Here is a 22,478-nt window from a genome sequence, read left to right as displayed (position 1 = left end):
AAATTCTAATTTTGTCCTGCATGAAGACCAAAAATGGAGATTTTTTTGCAATTGGACTCCTGAAAAAAATTATTTTTTTAAAAAATCTCAGTAAATTTATATTTACAAAAATAGCCATGCCCCTGCCACACAAGCGCCACGTCAGTGCCACGCGTGCGGGGCTGGGGGCGGTAGTTAAGTTAAACACGGTGAACTATTCACCGTGTCTAAACACGGTGAACGGTTCACCGTGTTTAGAGAGAGTACGTATTTTTTGCAATATAAATATTGAAAAGAGGAATAGAGAGTAGGAATGTCAATGGGTATGGATATCCGAAATATTATTCGAATCCAAACCCGAATAAATTATATATATACATAATTTATTTTTATTTATTTATAAAATATATAAAATATTTAATAATTTTTATTTCTTAAATCTTCATCCAACGGTATAGATTTTTAAAACCCGCTGGATTCAGGTTCAGATTTCGAGTTTTGGTCGGATATGTATATGGGTATGAATTTTTAAAATCCGATCGGTTTAGATTTTAATTTGATTTTCGGATTCGGGTTTGGATTTTTTAAAAAGGAAAAAAAAAGGAATACAAATATTAAACACGGTGAACCATTTACCGTGTTTGAACATTCACCGTGTTTGAATATGGTGAATGATTCACCGTGTTCAACTTAACACACTGGTTGCCTGCGTGGCGCTGACGTGGCGCCTGTGTGGCAGGCTCAGGGCCATTTTTGCAAATTAAATTTGATAGGGCCATTTTTAAAATAAAAATTTGCGAGAGGGCTAAATGCAAAAAAAGCCCCCAAAAATGGTCTCTTGTTAAAGAGATCTCATTGTACTTTTTTCCTAAAAGTAAATTACACTTGAATTTGGATAATATGAAAAAGAATATCTATTTTTTTTAAACAAAATTAGAATTTATAATCTAATCTTTATAATTCAGGTTAGGGTCATACAAAGAGGGAAAAAATTCAAGAAAAAACTTCAAATACCACTCATGTGATTTCACAATTTCTCAATTTAGTATCCTGTGGTTTAAAGTGTACATCAATTTAGTGTCCTGTGGTTTCATTTTTACCTTTTTATTATCGATGCTACTAATTTTTTTCGTTAAATCAGTAACAAAGTTAAAACTAAAGGGTACTAAAGTAAATATTCGACAAACCTACGTGGAGTATTTGAAGTTTTTTGTATATAATTTTAAAAAATATTAACGAAAAAGCTGACAAAAAGATAAAAATAAAATTATAGGATACTAACTTGATACACTTTAAACTATAGGGTACTAAAGTGAGAAAGTGCGAAACCACGGGGTGGTATTTAAAGTTTACCCAAAATTCAATTTACCCTCATGTGGTTTAGTGTATTTTCATTTTACTACAATGTAGATCAAAAAGTGAACTATCATGTGATTTAACATGTTTTCACTTTGCCACCCTAAAATGCAAAAATTATATTTTACTATCCAATGCTTTTATTTTTTATTTACTGTAAAATTCTATCATTAAATAATGCACCATCTACAAGATCCCACAAAAGTTCTACAGTAAAATCCAATTATTGGCCTAATTTTATGAAAATTTAGTCCCCACACATCAGTGCATGCATACATTTTATACACCCTCTTCTTTTTCCATCTCAATTTCTCATTGTTGAATTACTTTTTTTTTTTTTCTAGAATATTAATATATTTTCTTAGTACTATTATTTCATTAAGCTAATCTAATCATGTTTTTTTTTTTTTTTTCTGGCTCCATCCCCCGTCGAGGTCCCAAGTTCGAAGCCCAATAGCTTCATATTTCAAGCTGAGTTCATTTCTAATACAACAAAGCAGGTAACTTACTACTGTCTCTCTCTCTCTCTCTCTCTCAGAAAAAAAAAAAAAAAAAAAAAAAAAAAAAACTTGTACATCGTAAAAGGCACAGCCCAGTGGCTTCATATTTCAAGCTGAGTTTATTTATTTATTTTTTTTATTAAACAGGGGGACCCTATTTGAGGAAGTACATCACATGTGGATAGTTGAGCGCAAAAGAGTGGGCACACCCTTGATGCTCACTAGCATCACAAAGTAGAGTTCCAGAATACAGAAGAAAAAACTTTGTTACCCACTTCACTACTTCCCCCTACACGATTGTCGAAGATTCTAGAGTTTCTTTATTTCAAGCTGAGTTTATTTCTAATAAAACAAAGCAGGTAACTTACTACTTCCTCTCTCTCTCTCTCAAAAAAAAAAAAAAAAAAAATATATATAAAAATAAAACACGATGCACGGTTATGGATATATAGCTGAAGCAATAGTATACTGATGCGTCACATACAGATTAACTTATACAGTATTATTTTCAAAACATAAGCAAAAATAAAAAGTATCAATTGCGGGTACGCAAAGCATAATTAGAACACGTGGGACTNTTTTTTTTTTTTTTTTTTTTTTTCTAGAGCTTTTTAGTTGCTAAGGCTTGTGAGGTAGATGATTTGTGTACTGTGAAGCATACTTGTAAGAAGGGCCATCCATGGCTTTTACTGGTGCTTCATTCAGAAAAGCCCATCTGCTTTTAGTCCACCTGCAAAAAAAAAAAAAAAGAAAAAAAAAAGAAAAAAAAAAAGAGGAGTTCTAAGTTCAAGAACCAAGTTTCTGCACATCTCCAATTGATGTAGTTATTCTTTTTATTTGTCGAAAAAGTGTCCATCAACACAGATTGTATCCATTGTACCGACATGGTATCAGCACGCACGAATAATACAACTCCTATGTCAATGGTGCGATTCAACACTATCTTTTTTTAAAAAAAATAAATTAGCAAGCAAATATATTAATTTTCCATGGAAAATACCCTCTTTTACAGTTTTTATTTTTTCGGATAAATAACTCGAAAAACGAAAATACTGGTTATCCATGAAAACTGAAAAAAAAAATCCAAAAAAATTATTTTTCCCGGTAACCAAACGGGCAAATAATAGTTTTTCAACTAGAAAACTATTTTCTAGACTATATTTCGAAAAACAAAACATCCCCCTAAATTAAAAACTCTAAATTCTTTATTTCATAGGGATGTCAATGGATACGAATATCCAAAATTTTATCCGGACTCGAATTCCAACTGAGCGAATTTATCCGATGCTAAATGAATATGGTTTTGGATATAGATATCAAAACTAAAAACCCAACGGATATAGATATGGATATGAATTTTGACTGTACCTGACCCGAATCAGAACCCGACCCCGACCCGAAAATATAATATATTTTGAAATATTGAAAAGAGAAATAATTGTTTCGGGTTCGGGTTCGGATTTCCGATTTTTGGTCGGATTCGGATTTGAATATGAATTTTTAAAATCCGTCGGGTTCGGATTTTGATTCGGGTTTCGGGTTCGGAGTCGGGTTCGGATTCGGATTTTTGAAAATCTGCCCCAAATCCGACCCGTTGACATCCCTACTTCTGCGAGATATTCATCATGCTTTGAGATTAAAATTAACTACCACTAGTGAACTCTCCCCCCTAAAAAAAAGAAATAATTAATACAAGATAATTATCAAGGGATTAAGAAAGCCTTCTAACTTTGAGAAAAATGCTGAGATTTCTATATATGGATGGTTACATGAAAAAAAAGTCTATCAATATATAAAGAGTAAACTTCAAATACCATCACTGTGATTCCGTACTTTCAGTTTAGTACGCTGTGGTTTAAAGTGTATCAATTTAGTATCCTGTGATTTCATTTTTCTTTTTTCATATGCCCCTCTGTTAACTTTTCATTAAATTATATACAAAAAATTTCAGATATTCCGCCTATAATTTATCGAATATTTACTTTAATATCCTTTAATTTTAACTTCGTCATTGATTTAACCAAAAAATTAGTGGAGGGGATAAAATAAAGAGAAAAATGAAACCACAGGATACAAAAGTAATACATTTTAAATCACAGGATACTAAAATAAAAAAGTACGAAACCACAGGAGTAGTATTTAAAGTTTTTCCATATATAAATATATGAAATTAGTGCATTTCGGTGGTTATTTTTGTCACTAAATCCACTAAAAATAGAAATAATTCAGTACTCTCATGAAATTTTTTTAAAAAAAAGGCTTCAAGGATATACCAGCACTTGGTACTGTAGATGTTCTCACCATCAGTTTCTGCACCACTATTTCTCACTGAGCTCTCACTCCCATACCCTTCACTTATGTTCCCCTGAATAATAAGCAAACAATATCTTCTTAAATACAAAATATATTAAAACATCATTCTTCGACAGCTTTAAGCTTGTGAAGCTCGAGTATAACAATTGTTTCACATTATTCAATATGATATCAGAGCAAAAGGTCCGAAGGTTTAGTATAATCATTCTACGTCTCGTTTTCTAAAAGCTTTTGATTTAATAAAATATTTTTTATTTTTATTCAGTAAATATGGATAGAACTTGCCTTAGGGGATGTTTGGTTCCCTGTAAAAGTGCTCTTAAAAAAAATTTTCTACTGAAAATTTTTTTTCCAATGTTTGGTTACCTGTAAAAAAAAAAAAATTTTGGAAAACCCTTTTTACCGATTCTCTGAAAAATTTGCGTTTTCGTTTTCCGCTCGCCGTACGCAGAAAACGAAAAGTTCAAGCTCCCAAAATCGCAGCTTAGGACTTTTGAGCATGCGCGGTCCACGAGGCTATCCTCACCTTGTGGACCCGTGGACTCTCCCCCCCTCTTTTATATATATATATATATATATATATATATATATATATATATATATAATTGAGCTAGAATACTCTTAAAAGTATCACCCCCTTGGTGCTTCTAGGTTTCTAGCCTTTGGATCTACTTCTTGATTACTAATAACCCTTAGATCAAGCACTATTCCACCTACCATCATCCCAATCTTACATTTCTCCATCCAAGGGTTAAAAACTCAAAAGCACCAACCTCTTGGTGCTTTTGAGAGTATTCTAGCTCAACTCTCTCTCTCTCTCTCTCTCTCTTTCTATATATATATATATATATATAAAATTTTATTATTTAAATATATTATTGTGTAATATTTTATATTTTATATATATATTATTTATAAATACATAATAATTTATTTTATAGTATTAAATATATACTATTAAATATTATATTACATAATTAATGTATAATATATTTTAGATATTTTTTTATAAATATATATTATAATACTAATATATGTAATATGATAATTATTATATATCAATAATTATTATATATAGATAATATATATAATATATACAATAAGAAGAAATATATATAATAATTTTTTATTTATAATTTTTTTTTCTTTTAACCAAAGAACAATAGTAAAAAAAACTAATTTTATATTTTTATTTATAAAAATTATATATTTTTATATAATATTATATGCAGACTATTACATATATTATATTAAATACTTATAAATTTATCATATATTTAATTCATAAATAATAAATAAATAATATATCGAATACATAATAAAATGGATTCCTATCGATCGAGGACCGGCGAAGATCACCATCAACGGGAATTCGGTAAATTGAGTCGTGTATTTTTATCAAAAACACTTGTACTCAAGTTTTCTTAGTGGATTTTCTTCGCGTGATCGGTCCCGTGGGTTTTTCACTCCGGTTTGGAGTTTTCTCATGTTAAATTCTCGGTGTGCTATTTTATTTTCCGCTATTTCGTTTTATTTGCATCGAGATTTTTGAGTTTGTCGTTTTTACAGCTATTCACCCCCCTCTAGGTGTTACTTACCTTTTAGATCCTCGAGATCCATATCTTACAAGTGGTATCAGAGCGGGTATAGGTTGTAATTCATGGCCGAGGGCGGTAACATCAATCGACCCCCTCTCTTCGATGGCACAAATCTATACTTTTTCCTTTCAACCATTTAACTAAACAACTGTAACTGTAAACTAATTTTCTTTTCCTACAAACCAACGACTAAAAGCCGTAAAATAAATTTTCCACGAAAAACTTTTTTCCACAAATTTTTTTTTTTTTTTCCAGTTTTACGTGGAACCAAACACACCCTTAACTATCACCCATTTTGATCTCATAACCTGAGCTTTTTAATTTATTTAAATTTGAGCCAGTCAGCAGCCCTTTAACTTTGAAATTTGAACAGGCTGTTTATTTTGACAGGTTTAGTAAAAAAATTTTATGCAATTTACGTTAACTATAAATAAATTAAAGTATGCAACTACAGCTTAAATTTTGTATTTGAAAGGTTATCAAATTACCGAAATCAAACAAATTAAAAAACTGGATACTAAAATCAAAGATTTTAAAGATCGAGTAGTCGAATCAAAATGGCGCATAATTCAGATAACTTTTATACACTTTTCACCTTTTTATTCTCCTATATATATATAATAGAGAGAGAGAGAGAGAGAGAGAGAGAGAGAGGGGGAAATAAACAACTAAAAAGATAAAGCCTTTTAAGTAAAACTGAGATCATATCTAATTACCTGATTTTGACTTATTTGAGTGGAAATTTCCTTCATGTCTTCTTCTTCAGCCTTCTTGGATTTCCAAAATGCATCAATCTCACCTCTAGTAAGTGATCTATTCCTCTGGTGCATAACTTAAAAAAAAAAAAGAAGAAAAAAAGTGTCAAAATAAAAAATAGGGTATATATATATATAAAAAAAGTAACTAATTATATGCTAAAATTAAATATATTACCAGCTTTAGCATCTTTTACTGGTGAACTCCACCCTGACATTAAAGAACCCATAAGCTTTTCTTTTCTTCTTCCTTTTTTTTTTTTTTTTTTTTTTTTTTTTGGTTCTAATCTTCATAATATACAAGAAATTAATATACAACAGAAGAGATATAAGACCAAAAAAAAAGAAGAAGCAATTAATGCTTGTATTAGGCACTATATATGAAACCTATGCATGCATGTTTTTTGTTTTTTTTTCCTTTTTTCTGTTTTTTGTTTTTTTGGGCAGAGAGTATCCTAGGTGGCTGCTTTTAAAGACGACACGTGTTCCTGATTGAAATTTATTTATTTGGAAATATAAAGAGAAATAAGTTAGAAAAATGACAAAGAAGCCTCTTTCCCTTATCCTCAATGCCACAATTTTTATTTTTATTTTTTCTTTCAAAATAGTGCGATTCAGGTTGGATCGAGTCACAATTGAGACCCATAGACGTTGTATTTATATACTTTAAATAAATTAGTTGCATCTTTTTAACAATTCGAATTTTTGAGATTAATGGTTAGTGCCAACGATTCGACAATAATAACATCAAATATTTATCATCGTCACAATGATTGTATCGTGACGATATCTTGTTCAGCACGATCAGACACAGTGAATATAGTCCGTGCCGATAGACACTTAATTCCTGATCAAAAACATATAAAGGGCTGGATCCGAGAATTCCAGATAAACTAGTTAGTGCAAATACAAATTCTCAAGAGGCATTCATACAAATACAAGTAATTAAGTAGCAATTCATGCAAAAGTCACAATCTAAATTAGATGGTGATTTTCTATTTCACATAATCAATTCATGTTATCAATGAAAAAAGGGTAAAATACAGAAAAAAAAAATCTTATAAATACTCGTTTTTTCACTTCTCCCTCTCGGCTTTCAAAAACTCACATCTTGTCCCCTAAATGTTTTTAGAAATGTTTTTAGAAATGTTTTTAGAAAGTTGTATGTTAATAGAGAGGAAAAAATGATCAAAATGTTTTTAAATATACATTTGTCATTCTTGAGGGTATTTTCAATATATATTTAATTATAAATTATTGGAAATGGACGAGAAAGTAATGGAACTTTCGCAAAGAGAGAGGCTAAATGTATCAACTTGAAATTTTAAAGAGACAAAATGTGAGTTCTTTAAAATTCAAGAACAAAAAGTGAAAAAATAGATATAGTAGCATAAGAGTGTTTACCTGTTCTTGCTAAGATCCAGCTTTATGCATCTGCACATTTCGACAGATTGCGAAAAAAATTCCTCAGAAACCACATATCAGTGCTTCTGCAAATCCATCCGACAGCATAGAATTCCGGCAGAATTTCGACATCTTCTCAAACCTTGTCTTGGACTTGCATTGGAAGTTCAGAGATCCCATCAAAAACAGCTGCGAAAAAAACCCGTATTTTCGGAACTCTAACACTCCATTTATCTTCGAATTCAGATACAGAGAATAGGATCTTTCATGCATGTGTTGCGAATCGCAGAATAAGTTCCTCAGCTTCTCAATGTATTTAATAGTAACCAACTAATCAATTCGAGCCCCGAATTGTTTGGTTTCACAGTTGCTACTCTCTGAACTAATGTTATTCCCGTACTTTTTCAAAAGGTACAGAAAATACTTCAGGATTTTTTCTTTTTGGGGATCGGCGCCGCGGAACTTGTCGAGTAGATTCTTCGTGGATCTTCTCTCGATCGAAATGTCTCTTGGAGAAGTGAGGCTTAGTTTGGAAGCTACAATTTGGAATGTCGCGAATTCGTGCTCTTCGCCCGAATCGGTCTGACGGAGCAGTTCGAGAAGGGCTTTTCCAGCCTCCTCTTCTGTCGAATTAATGATAAACTTCGCGTCTCGAAGATAATCAAGAACTTCAGTAATCTGTAAATTAGTGAGCTTAGAAAGATAAGATCTTGGAATGTAAGTACAGAAGACATGAAACAAATGAATTGTGAACTAACCTTAGCACCTACTAGAGGTGGTACCAAATTTTGAATCTGACACAAGCTTTGATTCAGCGAGTTCCTTATCCTCTCGCATCTCGATAAAATTGATTCTCCAGTAATCGCCTGAAAAGTCGTATACCGACAATGAGAAAATATAAGCGAAAGTAGACACACAACTGAACACATCCCGAATTTACCGAGAGAAACACGAAATTGACGTGGCACGAGACCATTTGATTTGTCACGATACGAAACCAGGAAGAAACAGGCATTTAGACAATTCCGACAGTAGTCGTCGCACATCAGATGAAAAAGGGATTACAATCGGATATACAACGATTGGAGACTCCAGTTCTGATAATTGGACTTAAGTATTTTGGACTGATCGTTACAAAATTGATATGACGAAGATGAACGCTGAAATGGACACGACTCTCGAACTCGAAACTACGACAGCATTCGATATCAGAGCGAATATTTCAACAAATCAAATGTAACATACTAAGTAAAGCTTGCTACATTCAGTGCAGTGTTGAAGGATGAGCTTGCCCTTCTCAACAGTGTTGTTTAAAGAGCACAATTCCTGTATCCCCAATCTGCCTCCGGGTCGAGCCGATTCGATTGTGGGGATAATCAAAGCAGCTTTATCCAACAACTTTGCAAGCTCTAAGCATATAGAATCATGGACCTAAAATTGAGATCAGTGAGTGGTACATGAACAATTAAACTAGGAACAAACCACAAGTGCAACAAGCTAGAGTACCTACTTTTGCACCACAAGAATTTATCAGCTCCATTTCATCCAAACCACTCTCCATCACATAAAAATCTAACAAAGATGATCTTTATCTGCAAGTATTGATCGTAAAATATTAAAATACTGTTCTCTTTTAGGTTAAGCTTTCAGTGAACAACATTAATTTTATATTCTTTTGCGTAGTATCGGAACAGGAGGTCGTGAGTTTGAGTCAATTTTCACATCTTGGGACTTCCAAAAATATCTCGAGCCCAAACGTGAAGATGAGTCCTGGATATAAAAATATTAAAATACTGTTCTTTGATTGCTTAAGCTTTCGGAGAATAACGGTTACTCTTTAGTCAGAGACCCGTAAAGATTGAAATTTTGATCTATGAGTATCTTCCAAACTTCAATTATTTTACTGTATTTATAAGGTAAATTTAGCTCAATTTTCAACCATTATGTACAAATAAATGAGCTCAAGAGCAAGAACTATGTATAAACTAGAAGAAATAGAGCTGTAGAAACAAGAAACCAGTGATTACATAACTCTAGAAGTAGCTTCAGAGTTAATTACCCCTCAAGTGAATTTAATTCTCTGTAATTAATTTTCATTTCAATAAATATGTATATATAAATATATAAAGAAAAAAAAATCTACTGTTAATACTAAGCTAGACCCACTACTGAGGTATGCATCAAAACCCACTAAATAATTTCAATACTAAATTTTCTCTAAAAATTCATGCTATGAGAGAATAGTTTAACCACATATACACAGATAAATAAGGGGAAAAAAATGAGGGGAATGAGAGGGGAAAAAAAAGGGAAAATTTCCACAAACCCATGCATCAATAAAGAGGAAGAAAAAAAAAAAAATCCTATGTTATAAACAAAACATCAAAGTGAAAATGGGCACTTAATAGAACAACAAAAGAATTAAACTGAGGAATCAGAGTAGTAAAATGAGAACCTCTGAAGGAGTCCTTTTTTAACTTTTAAAAAAAACACACACACACACACACACACACACACAGAGAGAGAGAGAGAGTTAACAAAGAGAGAGAAACACAAACCACTACTAGAGAGAGAGATAGAGAGAGGTAGAGGCAGTTTCCTATGGAACTTTTTTTATAACATCACCCTCTAAAATTTTATAATTTACAAAGTAATCCTGCCAAATTTATATTTGACAAATTAATTTTCTTTTCACCACATAGGAGCCACGTAGGATTATTTTTCAAAAAACGGTAAATCATTCACTGCGTTCTCTCATGTCTTTTAAAACCAGTGAATAGTTCCTCGCAATCGTTCATTCGCCGCATTTATTAAAATTATACGTGGATTATATAGGAAATAGAAAAAGTGAGGTTTTAGAATTTTTATTTGATTGTTAGGATTGCATAGCTAGATTATTAGGATTTTCAAACTGTTAAGATTATATAAAATTGTATGAATAGATTCTTAGAAATTTTAAATTGTTAAGATTATATAAAATTATATGAATAGATTATTAGAATTTTCATGTTGTTAAGATTATATGAAATTGTATGGATAGACTATTAAGATTTTCAGGCTGTTAAGATTATATGAAATTATATGGATAAATTGTTAGAATTTTCAGGTTGTTAAGATTATATGTGATTTGTTAAAATTTTTATATGGTTGTTAGAATTATATATGGAATATAAAAAAAAAATAGTAAATAAATAAAAGACGGTGAATCATTCATCGCCTTTGTGGAAATTAACGATGAACGATTCAGCGCCTTTATAGGAAATATTCACCCCCCGTCTACGTGACGAAAGGAGGGTTAGTTTTACAAATGTAGTTTTGAGAAGGTTATTTCGTAAATTTTAAAATTCTAAAAGGTTGTTTTATAAAAAAGTTCCATAGATATTTTTAATTTATCTCAAAGTGAAGGGTACATTTTATATTTATACCATCCAAGAGTCACTAATTTTTTACTTGTCATATTAATTTTTTTATTTTACTAAATATTATTTAAGTTCTTATCAATTCTGAAATAAATGTCATTAGATCTACATTTTTTTTTTTTTTTTTTTTTTTTTTTTTTGTGTACAAGAAATATTTTTCTGAATAATAATTTGTTTTCAAGAAGCTTCCTTAATGGTGATTGCCAGCTCATCTCCACTGGCTATCTCAGCATCCACCAAAGAATAAAGTGATGGAAAAGTAGTGATTAGCCCAGTTATGGATCCACAGAAAAAAGCACTTTTTGACAAAGTGCTTCTTTTTCTCCAAATGTGGCTACCCACCAAATGTGGCTACAGGCCTATTGCCTGTATCCAAATTAGTTATTGTAACTAAGGCTCATAAATAATAACATTGAAGAAGTTAAAAAAAGTTAAGCACATTAGGGTTAGAGAAGTTAAGAGAGTCATACTTGGTATCAGATTCAATCACTAGCAGGACGTGCGAGATGAGTCTCAACTGAGCTTAAGATTATACAGCGGGCAGAACGTGGCTTTCCGATTAACAGTCGTTGCGGGTGGAGCGCAACTCTCCACAAGATAAGCTAAGGCTAGCGAAAACGAGTCTCATATCGCTTGGAGCTCGTGAGTATGCTTGAGCCTGACGAAAATATCAGAGCTTGGAAAAGAATGTGACACTTCAGAATTTAAAATAGTCCAATATGTACAAAATATAATAAAATTAAAAATACGTTAACACGACTGTAACATTTTGCCTTGGTTAGATCCAAGAGGTTGTATAATTTTTTTTAAAAAAATTATCAATATTAAAGATGCTCTTTAAATTTAATAAAATTATCAAAGCTATTGATTATATTTTTATTCCACCCAAAATATGGCTTAAATACATATTTTATCCCTTCTACCTTTTTAATTATTTTAATAGATGTTAGGATCAAAATAGTATGCATTTATTATTATTATTATTTTATTTAGTTTAATTATTTTAATATATCTTTATTTTGACTAATTTTGTATGTCTTTATTGTATTTTATTTAATTAGTATATTTTTGTTTTATTTGTTTAGTAACGGATGAAAGAATTAAATACTTTTTGTTAGGTTTATTTTAGATCTCAATTTATATTACTACACACTTTTTTCAGATTTGTACTAATTTATGTCACTTTGATTATTTTTTAAATCTTTTCATTCTTTTAGATGTAGTTTAGTAATTCTTTATTTTAACTTTGATTTATATACTATACTTTCATTTAGATTTGTATTTTTATAGTTTATTTTGACTATTTTTATTTATACTATTTTGCATCGGCAAAATAAAAAACTATCCTAAGTGACATAAATTAAACCAAAAGTTATAAATTGCATATATGACAATTAACTATGGTTAAATAGGTCATTTTATATTTTTTAAATTGATGGAAAGAGTATTTACCATCATATTTATAGATGGCTAAATTACAGAAAACCCCCCTCTCAAAATCCGATTTTTTACTTTTTTTCCTGTCATTTAAAACCTACATTTTGCCCCCTTGTAAAATGAAAAATGTTCACAGGGTGTACGGTGTGAATTGTGATAATAAAATGATCATTTTGCCTTTTACCATTTTGCCTCTCATCATGTTTATAGGAGAGAAGACTGAGGATATTTTTGGCATAAAAAAATATAATAATATTTTATAAACGGAACCCTAACGGATTATTAACGGTAGGGGGTGAAGTGAATATTTTTTATTTTACAAAAGGGATAAAATATAGGTTTTTAAATAACATGAGAGAAAAGTGAAAAATCAAGTTTTGACATAAATGTTTTATGTATTTTAGCCTTTATAGATTTGGAAGAAAAAAATATTGATACGAATTATTCTAGTCTTATTTGCTACAAAATAATATATTTAATTTGCTGAAATTATTAATGGCCTTGATAGGATTCCTAATATCCTTTTAGACTAAAATTAATTAATTCTAAAAAAATTAGAAACAAAGGGAGTTTCAAAATGCCCAATATATTAGAAGGCAATTTTAAACTTAGCCGTTGAAAAGAGTAACTTTAAACAAAAAAAAAAAAGCATATCTCGCTAACAACTGTAAAAAAAATTTTTGTTTATTTTCTATATTTGAGTTAATCTCGCCACCAACGTATAAAGTAATAAAATTTTAAAAATACACTTTTCAACTATTCTATATTTTTTATATTTTTGTTAAATTATGCCTTATTTTATTTGGTCCATGTAGACTTGGTCCATGGATATTTATTTGGAGCTTTAAAATTATTTCATTTTAGTGGAGTCCACTATAGGAGTTTTAATTAGACTTGGGTTTGGCTCTTTCCTAATTTGAGTTAACTTGGAATTAGATAAGTATATAAGGAGTTGAATCTCATCTATATATCTCATCTACATGTATATTTGAATCCTGGTATTAAAAAAAAAAAAAAAAATAGTGGCATATGTGGCCACTAATTTTGTTTTTTACCCATGAAATAATTAGTGGCATGTGTGGCTAATTAATTAAAGGTGGTCCTCACATGCGACGTCGGATTGAAGTTGACAGTGGAGCGGAGGTTCTTGACCAATTGTCTGAACAGTTCAGATTCTTCGAAACAATAGCATAAAAAATTTGTTCATAGATTTTCTATACTTCTTATCTACTTTATTCTTCTCAATTATGATTTTTATGAACCGCTCCTCGTGATTATTTTTCGAGTTTTTGTTGGAACAAGAAAAAGATGAAATTCACTGTGAGACTCTTAGTTTTTTTATTTTAAAAAAATATAAGGTGTAAATTTGTACTTTTATTTTTTTAATATAGTGGAATGTATTTTTCTTGCTCTCTCTCTCTCTCTGAACGTAAGCAATTACCAACCTAAGTAAATGTTGATCTCTTCTTTCTACTTTTATTTTTTTTATCGTTTGATTTTTTTAATTTTTCGTGCATCTTGTTTATTAAGGCATCAAGTTTAAGTTTTTGGAGATCTCAGTATATCTGGCTTGTTAAATTATTGAGCCCAAAAATTCAGCTCATGTTCGGCTCGTTTATTAACGAGCCGAGCACGAGCTCGTCATTGAATAATAAGTTAAATGAATTAGATTGGATATATATAAAAATTAAATTTATAAAATCTTACCGATTAAATTTTGGTCTAATGGTTGAAATTTTACATATAAATGAGTATTTTTATAATTGAGCTCGGCTTTATATTTTTTTTTTACTAAAAATGAAATAATAAAAATATATATATTATATATAAATATATATAAATATAAATTATATAAATATAAAACATATGTATTTGAGCCGAACACGAGCCAGCCGACCCTAGCTTGTATTCGGCTCGTTTACTAAACGAGCTGAAAATTTCAGCTTATGCTCGACTTGTTTATTATACGAGCGATTCGATCTTGAGCTCATTTCGAGCCGAACACGAGCTGGCTCGCGAACAACGAGCTAGATTCCCACCCTTATACGGAAGGGCTTATCAAATATCCACCGTATACGTGAGTGGAAGTATTAAGGCTAACGCTGAAACTCTTTCGGTATCAGATTCAATAATATTGTAAGAAAAACCATTGGATTGAAGCCCATTATTAAGCCCAAGTCCTTTACAACCACATCCAAAAGGGCCCACTAAATTAAAGCTTAACTATATATAATCCAAGTGCCTTTTGACACCTTTAAAGTTTAAACCACAACTTTGTGAATGCAAAATTGTTGTACCATTTCTTACTCAAACCATAGATTCTTTATCAGCAAACAGTTCCTCTTCAGGAAAAAGAAACCAAAAAAAAAAAGAAGAGAAAAAAGTAAAATTCCTTTTCTACAATTCTCAACCTTATATATCCACTTAGTTCCTGTTTGATAACAAGTTATTGCTCTGTAATAATTTATGCACGATGGAAGCATCTCATTGTGATTGTGATGTGTTAGAGTATTCTTCTGATTTATTTTATTCGGAACAAATAATATGCAATTGTTGGCATAACGAGGCCAGCATCCTGCCTTATGGCTGGAAGTTTGGTTGAATCGAGTCTTGTTCAAAAATGCGGAAGGTCGAATTGGATTCTTTTACTTGGTTTGTCCTCTTATGAACAATAGCTAATTTGTTCCCATTTTTTTACAATTTTGCACGTAGAAATCCAATTGAACTCGTTTGAATTAAGAGCACAATGAAGAGCGTTTAGCCTTGCACTCTGCCTTCCATATGCTAGTTCCCATGGTAGGCTTAGCATAGCCATTTTTTATAATGTCCTAAAGATTAAAAAAAAAATTTAAGGATTGTAGAAAAATTTACAACTGTACATTTATATCGATGTAGTTACTTCTAGTAAAGAAGGGAGGATGAGAGAACAATTGGCCTTCAATATTAGCATGGAAAGTTGTCATCTTAAGAAATAGTTAGTCTGCAATAGTGAGACCTACTTTCTGATACCAAATAAAAATATTACTAATATATACACGAGACTTACTAATATTATTAGTAGTCTAAAGGCTTTGAAAAATGCTTTTTTGACGCAGATCTAGTTAGAGAAATACTTAGAAGTTTTCATTAAAATGGACCTTGGGAACCAAAGTTGGCGGCCATCCAAGAAGCACGCGACCTCGACAAATTTTTATTGGAGGAACTCATAGGGTCTCTCATGACTTATGAATTACGAACGAGGTGATTTCGACAATTACACTGATGATGAGATCTCATTTCTTACTAAAAAATTAAAGAAAATTATACAAAGAAAGCACAGAGCTAGATGGTCGGCAAAGATAATGGTAGATCAAACTTTTTTAAAAAAAAGATTAAATTACTACAATTGTAACAAAATCAAACACGATTGCCAACATCAGAGTAAGTCTCCCTGGAAGGAGAAAAAAAAGAACAAAACTTTCTCTACCGATTGGAGTGATGATAGCAAATCTGACTAGTAGTATCAGAGCTAGAGGCCATGGGCTCTATTCCTGCATACTGCAAATTTATGCATTGGAGGGAGGAAGGGAAGGGGGAATTGTTGGTTTAAAGAGGCCAGCATCCTGTCGTGTGGCAGAGGGCTAGGTTGGGCTAAGTCAAGTTTGAAATGACGGGATATTGGGTTGGGCCCAGCCATGTTTGCAATGACATGAGTTTAGTTAGGCCAAGTCAAAATTAAGACTCGTGGGTCGTGTATTTATACTCTTTAAGTGAATTAATTGCGTATTAGTAATAGTTCGAGTTTTCGAGATTAATGGTTATCACTGACAATCAAATAACAATCATGGGTATTTTCCCATAATCCCATAATCCTTATCAACCAATTATTTAATACATTTATTATGCATGAATAATATTCATGCATTGGAACAGACCCTTCAAATTTTTTTTTGTTTCATCCAAAAATAAAAATTCCCAAACTTTTTTTGTAATGGCAAGTTATACTATACTATTCTCCTCTCTTTTTTTTCCTTTTTTTTTTTTTTTGATTTTCCATGTGTATCATGTTACTATGATCAAATCTAAAGTTAGTTTTCTCCCCTCACTTTAGAGAATTTCATAAGATTATTAGTAACTTTGCACCTTGTTCCTCCAAAAGTGGTTCTTATGCATATCTAGATATTAGCATCCATAGGAATCTTTATTTTAGATTTCAATTAATGCAAAAATAGTTAAAAGAGGTTCTTAATGTATCTTGGGTCTATTCATTTTTCTTTTGACATTTCACTATTGTAGAATATTGAATGTGCAATTAATGCATGTTTCCTTTTTTTTCCTATCTATTTTGTGGTAAATATATAGGGAGATCTCCTCAACTATAGGCCATTTGAAATAGCATCTCCTTAATTGTCAATTATTATTGTAATTCAAGTTATTTTCATTAATTAAAGTTAAAGAGTTTGTCAAAATTGGCGGCTCTATTAGCTATCGAAAGATAACATGTAATGAAATCTAAATTTTCATTCGTTGAAAAAAATCTTAATCAGTACAAAACTAGGAAAATTTTGAATATGATTGATGGAAATGACTTTCTATTGAAAGAATCAGAAGTTAAAAAGGCGCCAATGAAAGATAAAGTAGAATAAAATAAAAACTTTAGTTAAAAATGACCTTTAGTTTAAGGATATCCATTCATTTTTACTTTTTTTTTTTTCTTGTTTCTTTAGAATATAATGCGTAGTGCATTTTCTATGCTCTTCTTAGATTCCATTCACATAGATATTATATGAAAACTATCTCTATTTCCTTCAACTTGCAAAAGAAGAACACACGACTGAAAAAGAAATTAACTTGATAGATCTTGAAACAGAAAGGAGGAGAATTCATAATCGTTGCTTTTTAAAATTTTAATTAAATGTGACAATAAATTTCTTAAGCATCAATTAGAATGAATACGTCAAGGACCACATTGTACGTACTAGAGACTCGTAGAAAAGTTGCTTGATATTTGAAAGTTATAGTCATATTTTACGAATTCAAAACCCCTCACAAATTTGAAATGCGGAAAGTGCCTTTTAGTTCGTCCATCCGGATCTTCTGAAGATTCATATAGTATAAAGAATCAGAGGTTTTTGGCGAAAAATTGTGAAAATAGACAATTTTGCCCACTTTGAAACTGTTTTGTGAAAATTAACTTCATGTTAGCTAATGAAAAGCTATCGAAAATCACTAGTTATATGTTATATCACAAATTCTTTTGTATGATTGTGCAATTTGAGAATTTAGTTTTGTTGTAACTTGACTCATGAATGATACTAAAAACTATATGGTTTTTGGCGTGCTTATTGATTCTTTCAATGTACAGTACTACGAGAAATTTCGCGTAAATGGCGAGTGTCCAACTTGGGCTCTTTTTAGTTGGAAATAAGAGTAAAGGTGCAACTTGTATAGAATATGTTTAGTGGTTGTGATTCTTAAAAAATAAAAACAAAATATAAAAAAAAAACACATTTAGAAATTCAAATTGATGTCTCATTCATGATGCTACTGTATAAAGATTCAGATTCAAATTATTGATTCTTTCAATATACAATACTACGAGAAATTCTGCGTAAATGGTGAGCATCCAACTTGGGCTCTTTTTGTTGGAACCAAAGTAAAGGTGCAACTTGTATAGAATATTTTTAATGGTTGTGATTCATTAAAAAGTAAAAACAAAAAATTAAAAAAACCACATTTAGAAATTTAAATTGATGTCTCATTCATGATGCTGCTGTATAAAGATTCAGAAATGACATTTACACACTAATTAACATAAATTGTACAAACAAAATCTTACCATTTTTTTTTTCCTTTTTTTAGTAGAAATCATATACCATCATAATTGATGTCAACTTAGGAATAAAGGTGAAAAAAGTGATAAGAATAGATTGTGTATGAATTGACCTATGAAAACTTTCCAACATACGTACGGCCCCCCCACCAATCCAGTTCATAATGTAATTGGGGTATCTTTTTTGAGTTCTCTAAATCAAAATGGTTCACGAAATTATCTTGTTATTTTATTATTTGAGCTTGCATTTTTAATGGAGATGTCATCTTAATTGATGAGGTCATATACAACTACTTAATGAAACAAGTAGGAGAAAATTTTAGAAAATAAAAGCTCAAGCTACTTTCCTTTTCTCTTCTTTGTAGAATTACTCTTTGAAAATATTTTCTATACTACAAAAAAAGGCACTTGTAGAGGCAATTGTATAGAGGCATTTTCTTTATAGAATTATTTCTTTCTTTTATAAGTTTTTCTACTTGTATGTTCTTCATGTCATGAGCTTGATCCAGATGTTTTGAGATGTTTAGTTTGGGGGCCGTTGTTCACATCCTTTTCTAAAATTTTATTTAATTTATTCGGGTCGGGGATCGTCTTTAAACCATTCTCTCAAGATTCGAGTAGCTTGAAGGTCCACTATTTTCATTTTACTCTTTTTTTTTTTCTCTAGATTAGGTTAAGGAAACAATCTTTATCATCTTCTCCTTTAATCTTCTAATTAGTTCGGGGGAGCAAAATTTTAGTTATTTATGTTGATTAATGTAAATAGTGTTCAATCGGCACATTGAAAATATGAAATATTTATAAACAACTCTAATTAATTTGTGTAGTTAGTATTATCCAAACTAAATCGTAAGAATCACACACACACACACACACACACACACACACACACACATATATATATATTTGGCTTTTTCTCAAGAAATAAATAAATAAATAAATAAAGCCAACTAGGCTTGTTCAAAAAGATGGCAACTTCTTATTCTTATTGATGAGATCATGATTAAGACATTACAAGCTAAAGGAGGCCATGGTGCAAAGGGATCCATTGGATGTTGACTACACAAGAGAATAATTACCAACATTTCTTACAAATTAATGTTGATTATTATATTACCTAAAAGAGAACACTTTTAGAATCCAATGTGCAAGTTTACATTAAAACCTACAACTTGTGCCATGGAATCTAAAAAGCAGACCATTTTAGAACTTGTGGAGAACTTAATTGGCATGATAAAATAAAAAGGAGAGAATTATCAAAGATCCTTTTTGAGCAAAGTTCTAAAGATGAGACACATGATTAGAGAAAGTGCTCATCAAATGTTGTGAACATGGACCATAAACTCTCTTAAGTATATGATTGAGAAGAGAATCATAACATATAGTTATAATCATAACAAAAATAAGACTGGCATAAGAATGGGGGACAAAAGAGATGAATAGACCCTTTCCTATCTTCTCTAAGCCTAGGAAGATGATGATTCTCTTTAAGTAGATATAGACTTTTCTTACTTGGCATACATAGACAAAAATTCTTATTGCCAAATTCTCGTTCTCTCTTCAATTGTGGCTCTTAAACAAGTTAGTCATTCTGCTTATACTCTTTCTCTTCCACTTTGTCGTTCTCTCCCTACCCCGCTTGGCCAATTGGCTTCTTCTCATTATAAATAGCGCCATCGGTAACTCAAACTTTATGTGCATATCTGCCTTTCTCTCTATTTCTTCTTATTTTCTCTTTCTCTCCCTCACCTCATTCAATTCTTGAACTCTCCATACCTTTTTTTTTTCTTCCAACTTCTTGAAATATGTCTTCATGGACCAAAGAGCAGAACAAGCTATTTGAGGATGCGTTAGATAGGTATGATGAGGGCACACCCAACCGATGGCAGAAGATAGCACGGGCCGTTGGTGGGGGGAAAACTGCCGAAGAAGTGGAGCGACACTATGAGATGCTCATCAAAGACCTCAAAAGCATCGAGTCGGAGAATGATAACTCCTCTTCTAATGCTAAAGGTGATAATACTGCCTATAAGGCGTAGAGATAGAAGCAGTTATTCCCTATAATATTTTGTTCTTATTACTCTATGTAACAAAATGTTTATTGTTAGTTTTAGTGAAAGCAAAAATAATTTAGACTGTTTACCATATATACCAACTTTTTGCCAAAAAAAAAAAAAAAAAAACTTGCCGAAAAAGTGCACGCTTTAATTTTCGTGCAAATTCTCAAACAACAACTTTTCTACCGAAAAGGAACTTTGTTTTGCATGCCTGGAAGGCCTGAGTTGGCATGCATGCATGGCTTTGTGGGCCATGCTGAGATGTTTGCTTAACGTTAAACAATTATTCGGGCCTATGCATAAAATATGCCATGGTGCATGACTCACAAATATAAAAATGGCCTATTTTTCATATGCACCATAATCAATGCTTCTTGTAATGATACAATAGTGCGCTATATATGCAAATGAAACACACTTCAGAGCCAAATCTTCACATAAGTACGTCTCTTATTACATATTAACTAATCAATCTTTTACAGTAACCGTTCGGTGTTTTGCTAAGAAAGGTACTTTTTTCGCTCTTTTGTATAAATCTAATCGATATCGTCGTCCTACTATATACGCAAATGAAACACACTTCAGAGCCAAATCTTCACATAAGTACGTCTCTTATTACATACTAACTAATCAATCTTTTACGGTAACCGTTCGGTGTTTTGCTAAGAAAGGTACTTTTTTTGCTCTTTTGTATAAATCTAATCGATATCGTCGTCCTCTCTTTCAGGATAAGGTACGTGAATTTCTACTGAAGCAAGGCTAGAGTATGCTATATAGTATACTAAGTAGGACCAGTACTTGCTTCTTTGGAGAGACAGATAGTAGAGGAAAGGAAAACAAGACAACAATAAGCTGCTCCAAGAAGAAAATGAAACATAACTGGCTTCTCAGCATCTTTGTATTTCTCTACTTTATCTCATGTAATATTATCACAGATCACCATATTTGATATGATCAGAGTGATCATATGTAATTAAGATGGTATCTTTACTGCTTAATATAATTAAATCTATTGGGTGTAATATGTGTCTTTCTTAATCTCTTTACTTAAATACTTTACCTTTAGATAGTTCTTTGGCTTTTTGTTCATGTGAAGCTGTGAAAATTTTGCCAATAGGTTGTAACAAATCTAATTAGTTAAATTGACATATTTCTTATATTTCAGCCTACAATTTTATACAAAATGTAATAATTGATGTTCACTTGTCCTCCACTAGTTATTACATGAGCAAAAAATATGTTGGCCACATAAAATTATAATAAATTTCATACACATATATAATATTTATGATAGCCTGAAAGATTTGAGTTTATTTCATATGTTTATTTTGCACACACCTTTTGTGAAAAATAATTATTTTCATAACATCAGGGCAAAAAATTCTAAATTCAATTTTTTCCAACCTTCGAGCTTATTTAATTCATGCCATCTAATTCAATTTCCTATCCTAGGTTTATAAAAAAAAGATAATTAAAGTTTTGATCCCAAATGGAGTGTTTAATATAAAAGATCAAAATACAGTTCTCTGACAGCTTAAGATTTAAAGGAAAAAAAGTTATTTCCCACTCTTCGCGTAAGTTCAAACCTTTTGGGGAGAAATATTACTTTAACCTTTATCCTAAGCTTGATGCTAAAAATTGTTCAAGATCGAATTTGTGACATACTCTAATACCACTGATTGAGTTGTTGGATTCTCCGCTCTGATCACAATTCCAAAATATCAAACTATTAGAAAAAAATAATTTATTTATTTAAAACTTACAGACATTGCATCTGCGTTTTACGAGTGCATCTCCGTTTCACGATTGTGACTTAGCTTAATCTGAACTTTATTAACAACATAGGTA

General features: G+C 31.1%; 1 protein-coding gene across 8 annotated transcripts; it reads right to left on the bottom strand.

Moving 5' to 3' along the window:
• Positions 2,414 to 10,450, bottom strand: LOC109711110 (U-box domain-containing protein 6-like). 8 transcript variants are annotated; one of them, XR_002216515.1, is made up of 6 exons: positions 10,361 to 10,419; positions 9,151 to 9,336; positions 8,664 to 8,771; positions 7,906 to 8,583; positions 6,463 to 6,578; positions 4,177 to 4,200 (listed from the first exon to the last, which is right to left on the bottom strand). XR_002216515.1 is itself a non-coding variant. In XM_020234019.1 (6 exons), the coding sequence occupies exons 2-5, from the start codon at positions 9,464 to 9,466 to the stop codon at positions 8,236 to 8,238; spliced, it is 693 nt and encodes a 230-aa protein (XP_020089608.1). In that variant the 5' UTR covers positions 9,467 to 9,497; positions 10,361 to 10,450; the 3' UTR covers positions 6,480 to 6,578; positions 7,906 to 8,235. The 8 variants fall into 8 exon arrangements, 5 of the variants coding, with proteins under 5 accessions (XP_020089610.1, XP_020089611.1, XP_020089608.1 ...); XR_002216514.1 differs by lacking the exon at positions 10,361 to 10,419 and adding an exon at positions 9,412 to 10,344; XM_020234019.1 differs by lacking the exon at positions 4,177 to 4,200 and adding an exon at positions 9,416 to 9,497 and having other exon boundaries at positions 6,480 to 6,578; positions 10,361 to 10,450.

This window comes from Ananas comosus, linkage group 5 (genome assembly GCF_001540865.1).
Source record: "Ananas comosus cultivar F153 linkage group 5, ASM154086v1, whole genome shotgun sequence".
NCBI lineage: Eukaryota > Viridiplantae > Streptophyta > Magnoliopsida > Poales > Bromeliaceae > Ananas > Ananas comosus.
Note: the sequence above shows the minus strand (reverse complement) of the source record. Positions and strands in the feature narration are given on the sequence as shown.